General features: G+C 39.4%; 1 protein-coding gene across 1 annotated transcript in view; it reads right to left on the bottom strand.

Moving 5' to 3' along the window:
- Window positions 1–387: 387 nt before the first annotated feature.
- The window catches only part of LOC106083342 (lateral signaling target protein 2 homolog), a 34,544-nt gene continuing 25,275 nt past the window's right edge, over window positions 388–9,656 (bottom strand). The window contains exons 4-5 of the mRNA XM_013246285.2: window positions 5,577–7,045; window positions 388–1,938 (exon numbers count right to left, since the gene is read on the bottom strand). Coding sequence (XP_013101739.2) covers window positions 762–1,938; window positions 5,577–7,045 — 2,646 coding nt within the window. The 3' untranslated portion in view covers window positions 388–761. The remainder of the gene's footprint in view (window positions 1,939–5,576; window positions 7,046–9,656) is intronic.

The raw sequence follows: 9,656 nt of genomic DNA, 5'->3' as shown, positions 1-9,656 counted from the left end.
TAAATGTGCCTTTCATGAGCCTAAGACTTTATATCGACAGCTCGTTCTATATAGGGTCTATAGCAAGATATAGTCGATATAGCCGATCTTCAAACATAACCTTACATGATCAAAAAAATAATCTGTGCAAAGTTTCAGCTCAATATCTCTATTTTTAAAGACTGTAGCGTGATTTCGTTAGACGGACAGACATGGCTAGATCGTCTTAAATTTTTACGACGATCAAGAATATTTATATATACTTTATGGGGTCGGCAATGGCTATTACGATGTGTTGCTAACGGAATCCCAGCGAATTTGGCGTCAAAGACGGACAAGCTAACCCCTGAGCTAAGTTGGCCCCATTAAAGAACTAAAAAATCTATAACTGTTGTATATAACAAAAAGTTCTTTTGACAAATAAAAATATATTTCATATATTTATATATCAAAAATACTTCTTAAAGTTTCAAACTGAAATAAGTAAATATAAGGTAAACAAAATAAAACATGTTCCAAGCCATGCTAGTCAAACTGGATTTGGATTTTTTTGTCAAGCTTAAAATCAGACGCTAGCCTAAAACTAAAAACAAAAATCTTCCAAGTCTTTCAAGACTTTTAGCCACATTCATTGTCCTTGTTCCCATGTGTATACATCTGTATGTGTGTGTGTGTTTGTGTGTATGCACATACATGTTATATAGCATTAAAAACAATAATTTTAATACATAAATTTAATGCAACCAGAAAAACATAAAATAAAATAAAATAAATTTGCTCTACTAATCAATAGCTCTAGTAGTGGTTACAGGACGACGCAATCGAGAGGGTTCGTTGTTGGTTGTTGCTTGACTAACTAACTGAGAATGATGATGATGGTGGTGGTGTTGATGTTGATGTTGATGTTGGTTGTTGTGTGGTGGCAGATGGTTTTGTGGTGGGTTCGCATTTGGACCCAGCTCGTGGACATAGCAGGCTCGACACACCCGCACGGCTTTGGTCAGACCATACTTGGGCAGAGGGGCCGAGGTGTTGGAGCAAACACCACAAAAGACCCCACCACAATTTCGGCAGTGATGACGACGTCTAAATGCAGTAAATGGAGTGTTACAAGACATACAACGTGGCGCCTTCTGATCGGGTATCCAGGCAGGAGGTGATAGTTGAACGACAGCTCGTGTCGTTGGAGGCGTTGACGACTGTGTCTGCGAAACGGTGGTATTTGCATTCGACTCAGACACAAGGCGACGACTGCCACTGTTGGTGGAACGTTCGCATACAGGCGAATTATTTTCCGATGATGACAAAGATGAAGGCGTTGTTGTGCTCCCCGTAGAATTATGACGATTTCGGAACGGAGTCTGACTTTGAGGCTGCTGGTGTGTCTGTGGCTGTTGCAGTAGCTGCTGCTGCTGTTGCTGTTGCATGACTAACGTTTGCTGTTGGTGTGTTGTCATCTCCTGATTATCTAAACTTCGACTGCGTTCCATCTGTTGGCGCAGCAAGGCCACACTGTTCGATGTTCCTGCCAAAGTTGTCGGTGGTGTTGCCGTACTACCAGTGGAGTGTCTATACACCCTGTTGTTGTCAACACCACTACTACTACTACTACTACTAATGTTACTGTTGCCATTGTTGCTGTTAGCACTGTTGCTGCTGCTGCTGCTATTACTATTCTGACTTTGATTATCCCCTTCGGGATTAACTTCTTCAGCAGAATAAATACTTTGACTGGAACCAGCACTTTCTTGTATCACATCATTTTCCGAGGCCCTAAATTCGAATAATTCATTCTCCTTTGGCTTCTCTGGTATGTCCAGCTCCTCCTGAGCAGGCGACATGTTTATTAGGAAAACACTACGCAATATTTGGCGTAAATCAAATGCAAAATTTGTCTGTAGTTGATCGGCCACTCCGGCAATACAAACAAATAGTCGATGTAGAAGATTTTCGGTATTTCTAAAAAGAGAAAAAAAAACGAAAATTAATCGGAAATTGTAATGGAATTTTGAAATGATTTGGTTGACAAAAGGGTGCTGGAAAATTTATTTCAATACTGAAGATGCAAACAATTAAAGCTCAATGATAAGGGGTCACCCTTTTTATAGCCCAGTCCGAACTGCGTGCCTAAAGAAGACATCTTTCGAGAAGAAATTTTCCATGGCTTAATACCAAAGCTGAAAGTTCTCTAATGTTTTGCCCAGCATTTTAAACCAATCTAAAAAACAACGAAAAAGATCCATGAACAGATATAGCCAACGACCCTGCTGGTGCTGGTATAAAGTTAGGCATTTGGCATTTTAGATTCTAACTGGGTTGAAAACTTCCCAGAAATTTCTCATCTCCAGATTTTTTATTGTACTGTGTATTGAAGACGCTCAACGCCTGGGTTCGCATACTGGCGAGAACATCATGAAAATTTTCAGCGTTGGTTACCCCCTCCTAATGCTGGTGACATTTGGGTGGTACGGTACCAATTGGTATGACAGCAAAACTTCTGCACAAATAAGTGTCGTACTGCGGCACGCCGTTCGGACTCGGCTATAAAAAGGATTCCCCTTATCATAGAGCTTAAAAAATTTGAATCGGACAGCACTCATTAATATGTGAGAAGTTTGCCACTGTTCCTTAATGGAATGTTCATGGGCAAATTTGCATTTGTGTATTAAGAGTATAATATTGGAAAAAAGAGTTTCCAAAATTTTATCTTCAAGCCTTTAAGAATAACCTCAAGTTCACTAGAATTTCGGGTGCAGGCTATAATATTTGAAATAAAAAAAAAAAAAAACAAGTAAAAAGGCATTAAGTTCGGCCGGGCCGAACTTTGATACCCACCACCTCGGGTATATATGTAAACCGTCGTCGCAATCCGGTGAAAATTGGATAAGTTATGCACTCAAATTCGGCACGGGCATTTAGTGGTCTACTAAATATAATTCACTGTTGAATTTTGTATTTCCAATTTAAAAAAAAAAATCGGGTAATAAATAAAGCTTTATGAGCTTCGGCCCATCGAACTATATGACAGCTATATCTAAATACAGTCCGATCCGAACTATATTTGGGAAGGATGTCGGGAGACAGAAAACTACCCACTGTTTCAGATTTTAGCGAAATCTGATAAAAAAAATAAAGTTTTAAGAGTTTCAGACTCTTTATCAGCAGATCGGTCTATATGGCAGCTATATCTCAATATAGTCCGACCCCAACCATATTAAGCTCGGACATCGGGTGGATAAAAAAAACTCCCTGTTTCAAATTTCAGCGAAATCGGGTAATAAATAAAACTTTTATGGGCTCTTTATCGGCAGATCGGTTTATATATCAAGGCGTAAAACTACTCACTGTTTCAAATTATGGACTTCAGACCCATTATTTGGAGATCGGTCTATATGATAGCTATATCAAAATATAATCCGATTTAATCCATATTAAGGTCAGATGTCGGGAGGCCTAAAACTACTCATTATTTCAAATTTCAACGAAATGGATAAAAATAAAGCTTTTATGGGCTTCAGACCCTTTATCGGCATATCGGTCTATATGAAGGCTAGTCCGATCTGAACCATATCTATGTCCTATTTTGGGAGACCTAAAACTACTCACCGTTTAAAATTTCACCGAAATCGGTTAAAAAATAAAGCTTTTATGGGCTTCAGATCTTTAATCGGGAGATCGGTCTTTATGGCAGCTATATCTAAATATGAATCGATTTAATCCATATTTAGGTCGGATGGTGGGAGGCTTAAAATAACCCACTGTTGCGAATTTCATCAAAATCGGGTAATAAATAAAGCTTTTGTGGTCTTCAAGCCCTTTATCGGGAGATCGGTTTTTATGGTAGCTATATCTAAATATTGTCCGATCTGAACTATATTTGAGTCAGTTGTCGAGAAGCCTTAAACTACTCACTGTTTCCAATTTCAGCAAAATCGGATAAAAATAAATCATTTTTGGGCATTAGACCCTTTATCGGCAGATCGGTCTATATAGCAGCTATATCCAAATATGGTCCGATTTGGCCCGTTCAAGAACTTAACAAGCGTGCATCAAAAAGACGTATTTGTGCAAAATTTCAATATTTCAATATTTAAAGGCTGAAGAGTGATTACAACAGACGGACAGACACACGGACAACGTTAAATCGTCTTAGAATTTTACGACTATCCGAAATATTTATGTATGCTTTGTTGGGTTGGAATTTGATATTTCGATGTGTTGCAAACGGAATGAATATACGCCCCATCCTACGGTGGTGGGTATAATAATTTTGTAATCTCATATTTTCAATCACAATTAGTGTGAGTGGGTGAGATAGTACAGTGTCATGAACTGAAATCTCTATCGAATACTAGTTATATTTTTTCAATACATTGATAAAATATCAATCCATTTTGTATGTATCTATGTATGCAATACATAAATAAATAAGTTGTTGTTGGTGTTGTAGCAGTGTGTAGTACTCTGAGGCGACAGCCCTTGCCGATGAAGAAATTCATCGGGTCAATCCAGTGCGTACACCCGGCTGCCATGGTATTGTCAAATAAGTAAGTCAACACATTAGGCACTAATGATCTCGTATTATACAATAATTACCAAACACCAGAGTGTAAACGGTAAACAGTAAACGAATAACCTTCAAAAAAACCATGTGTTAAATTCAGAGGTGCACAAAATGAGAATGTATGCGTGAGTTATTTTTTTAAATTTTTTTAAGTTCTCTCCATGACTAAAAATTAAATAATTTGATAGAACCAATAAGGTTTTCTAAAAGTAAACATAATATTAAGAATAGTTTCTTTCCTTTTTCTTTCCTGTCTAGCAGTAAATCAAAAGAAACCATTGTTCTCAGATTGAAAACAGAAAAATGATGCGTACCCCCATGCGTGTGCTCATTCGTTGTTATCTCAATAACGACTGAAGCCAAGAGAATAAGAATACGTGTGAATTGAGCATCAACGCCAGCGTAAAGAAAATTTTAGTTTTGTGCACCCCTGGTTTTTTACCGTTTTCAAAAGTTACAACAGTTGGTTGTTGTTGTTGTTGTAGCAGTGTGTTGTACACCGAGACGGTAACCCTTGCCGTTGGAGGATTCCATCGGGTCAATCCGGTACGTACAACTGGCTGCCATGGGATTGAACAGTTGGTATGCTGTAGCCACAACAACTCCAATAGATGAGCAAGCTCGTTCCGGTCCATAGACCGATCGTCGCAAGAACGTCATGACCATTGGTTGTTTAAAGGCGACAATACCTTGCATTGTCATATCGAGGATCATAGGCTCTCGGTATTTAAGCAGGAGGCGGTGCCGCCTAACCTCTCCCTGAGACTCTCCACTTGATGCCGCTGATTGTCCGCGACTACAGCATTCTACTATCCGCAACCTTTGCATGCGCCCGGTAGCTCCCATCTAAGCCTCTGGTGGTAACGATGAACACCACACAGATCGGTGCTCAAATTTCCAGCCTGTGTGGTGCTCATAGTTATCTCATGCCAAAGCAGTTAGTATGCTATTATATTGATCTAAGCTATAAATTTCGGCAACATTACCTTTTGCCTTTTTCAATAAAACAATAAAAGTTTTTAAAAATACTTACTTAAACTTAATACGTCCTCCAGATCGAATTATAGTCTTATTATCATCAAGCAACGACGATGATGACGATGGTGTCTCAATGTCCAAACCCAAAGAAGTTGCAGCTTTACTATTCGATATAGTAGTATCTTCCTTTGTGACATTGCTGGAACAGTCATCGCATTGCAATGATTCCTGACGCTTATCGCCGCCATGACGTTGGGGATGTGTACGACGATGGTGATGGTGTAGGCGATGGTGTCTAGACGACGCACAATGAGACGACGTCGACGAGGTGTGATGATGACTTTGGCCAGAGTTGTGCTTGCGCGTACTTGATGATGACGATGTGGTCGTTGAGCTGTGATGATGATGATGATGATGATGACGCTGATGATGGTGATGATGATGGTGACGGTGTTGGGCTTGTTGAAGATCTTTATTGCACGTCTGCTGCAAAGCATTAAAACGTCTACGACGCGAATGGTTTGCATTGGACGAATTGTTGATGGAACTGCGTAGAGATAAGGAAATTTCAGAGTCGTGTAAACTTAAACTAGCAGTGGTAGCTATCGAGTTGTTGTTGTCTTGGTTTGCTCGTTCAATATGCTCCTGCCGCTCATTCTGTTCTTCTTCTGTTCTTTGCGGATCCACATCGTGTTCTTCACAATTTTGTGCTTTTGCGCTTGTTGTGGGCATTTCAGCAGCCATGTTGTCATTACACTCGCCAGCATCAGCGTCTTCATCGTCATCATCGTCTTGTGCCGGCAGATCTGTATCACTAACCACAAAATTATCCGTTAGGGGTACCTCTTGTGGCTGTAAAAGATTGCCCAAGGTGGTATTTGACATTAAATATCCAGTAGCACAATCGGCCGAGGCTATTTCCAAATTAATAACTTGATGATCCACAACATTATTCAATCCATACAAATCGTTGTTGTCATTGTCTACATCCGAATCATCATCATCGGCATAATGGGCCACATTGTGGTGACGATGGCGGTGGCGGTGGTGTGGTTCTTTGTTGTCTTCATCATTCACGTCCTCCCCATCCTCATCGATTTCCGCATCATCTTCCAGGGCAATTTCTTCTTCATCCTCAATCCAACTGTCTGGCGAAGTTGTGCCATTTGTCTCCTCAGCCGTTGTGGTTGAGGCCATCGAATGTGTGGATCTAGGAGATGAAGGCGTTGACGAAATGGGCGTTGTACAAGGTGAACACTCGTCGGATGAACTACTTGTGGACGGTGCAGGCGAAGGACTGTCAGCCCTTCTGGTGCATTTTGTCTTGTATAGTTTACTTAACTTTTGTTGTTGCAGTTTGGAGGTAGTATTGTTTCTAACAACAGCAGCTGTTGTTGATGCTGCTGCTGGTGCAGTCGACTCATTCTTGTCTATTCGCTCACTGTCTGGAACATCAGAATATTTGCTACTCTTGCCATTGTTATTGTCCGTTTGCGTTGCAGAATCTTTCGCCTTTAATGTGTCCTAAGGAAACGAATAAGAAGTTATTAATAATTTGGAAGAGACCAACATTGCAAAATCCAATATCTATTCGCTCAAGTTATCTTTGCATATCATCTTAAGAGATGGAAACGTATGACTTTGGTATTATTATTTTTTTTATTATTAATTTTTACAATTTTCAAACTTTTTGAATTAACATAAATTTTTTAAATAATCTTTCCCGCTTGCCACATCGTTACTAAAGCAAACCCCCATTTAGAAAATCGAAAACTCAAAAAAGGTGGATTTAAAGTTAAATTTAAATCGGACTCGATGTAGAACTCTGATTTTGTACGTCAAACTACAGCACATCTTACTAGCACATCGACAGAGCCTGAGGGCAAAGGCTAATTTTTGTGTTTTTTTTTTCTTTATCAGGACTACTACGGTTTTCGAATTCTCAAAACTAAAGAAAATGTATTTGCTTTGCGCTAGGAAGCTAGCATGCCCGCCCATGACGCTGAACGCCTGGGTTCGAATCCTGACTTTAGAGAAAATTTTCCAGAGGTGTTTATCCCATTCTAATGCAGGGAAGGTACTTTGCAATTAAAAAACTTCTACCCAAAGAGGTGTCGCTCTGCGGCCGTTCGGACTCGGCTATAAAAAGGAGGCTCTTTGTCATCGAGCTTAAACTTGGATCGGACAGCAATCAGTGTTACGTGAGAAGTTTGCCCCTGTTCCTTAATGGATTGTTCACGGGCAAAATTTCATTATTATTCGATTATGGTTTGGAATCACTTGAGGTTCATCTTACTATACAGAAATATGATTAGATTATGTATTCATACATAGATATAGCAAGGTTAGCCAGATATAAGGCTATGCAACAACCTTTATGCCAAATTAAATTTAACAAACTATACCGTACACCCCAAAACTCAGGAAAAGGGTATTGTAACATAGAATTTGTTTATAAGGAACAAATAAAGTTAGAACCGTCAATCGGCCACCATATCCGATTGAACACCATTGCTCGACATTGAACTCGGTTAAGTAGCACCATTTTTAGTCTGATGCAGATCCAAAGCTCTTTAATCGTAATTTCTGTGGAATTAAAAATTTTCCATAGAAAATAATTTTGTATGGGCCTTCGTAGCAATTAACGTTTTAGTAGCTAAAGAGCCAAAAATTCCCATTTTTTCGGTTATTAGCGTGAAATTGATGACATCAGAAATAATTTTAAAATTTTTTCTAACGAAAAAATGCCACGTAGTATAGGGCACGAAATTATTATTGAATTTAGATCAGTGGAAATTACAGCTGCAATCAATCCACGCCGCAGGACAATGGCTTTTTAATACTCTGGCAACTAAAGCAGCCGTGAGAGTTGATATTCCTTAAACAAAGACAAATGTGCATATGCGGCAACTAGCAGCTAATAAAACCCAGTAAGGAAAGGTAAAAGTCGGGCGGTGCGGACTGTATAATAACCTACACAAACTCTATGAGTACAAAGAGGATATCGAGAGAATCGGTTAACAAATCAGCCCTTTATTGCAATATTTCTCAAAGTCGGACAAACATATATGTGGGGGATATATCTAAATCTGAATCGATTTAGAGCAAACTTACTGCGGTAGTCATCGAAATGACATCGCAATGTTTCTTCATCGATAGATATCAACAATTGCAGCGGATCGTATGCGAAACAATAAACACCAGAGCACCATCCATGAGCACCATAAGCAGTAAGTTTTGCCGGAGTGTTTTATCATTAATTCTCTTGTCTTCATTTTCCGTAGACTCATGAGTGAAGCTAGACTCCAGGCTCGGGATGACTGAGAGCGCCACACAGGTTGGAACTCTCAGTTCCGATCTATATGGTGTTCATCGTCATTACGTGAAGCTCAGCTGGGCGCGTCTACAGGTTAGGTTAGTGGGGTGCTCCATAAACGGAGTAGCTGCAACTGCAGTCGTGGACAATCAGCAGTATCGAGTAGAGAGTCTTAGTAAGAGGTCGGCCGGCAACGGCTCTTGCTTAAATACCTATGACAAGGCGAGTTATTGGCGCCTCTAAATAACCAATGGCCATAACGTTCCCACGGCGATCGGTACTATGGACCGGAACCAACTTGCTCATATATAGAGCTTGACGAGGATCGTCATCTTCACAAATGTAGTTACAACAACAACAATAACATTTTAAAACCAGTAAAGAAAGGCAAAATTCGGGCAGAGCCGACTATAAAATACCCTACACCACCTGGTGTGCGTTGTACTTTTTATATGTAGAACTTATCTCGAAATCCAGTCAGACTTTAATTTGGATACCTATTGAAATATCAAATAGAACCTTGTATGATTTTCCTACGATAGGACAACAAATTTGGATTTCCATATACTTAAAAGGCCATATCGGATAAAAGATTATATGAGGGGTTATATCGAAACCTGTATACATTGGAGCTATATCTAAATCAGTACCGATTTTAATGAAATTTTGCGTACACATTGGAACGTCATAAAAAAATTCTCATGCAAAATCGGACGAAAATTTTGGTTTATACAGGCTAAAGTCTATTTCGTATGAAAGATATATCGGGGACATATATCTAAATCTTAACCGAATTTTTTGAAATTTTGCACTCGGATC

This window comes from Stomoxys calcitrans, chromosome 2 (genome assembly GCF_963082655.1).
Source record: "Stomoxys calcitrans chromosome 2, idStoCalc2.1, whole genome shotgun sequence".
NCBI lineage: Eukaryota > Metazoa > Arthropoda > Insecta > Diptera > Muscidae > Stomoxys > Stomoxys calcitrans.
The sequence above is the reverse complement of the archived record's forward strand: the minus strand, read 5'-3'. Positions and strand labels throughout refer to the sequence as shown.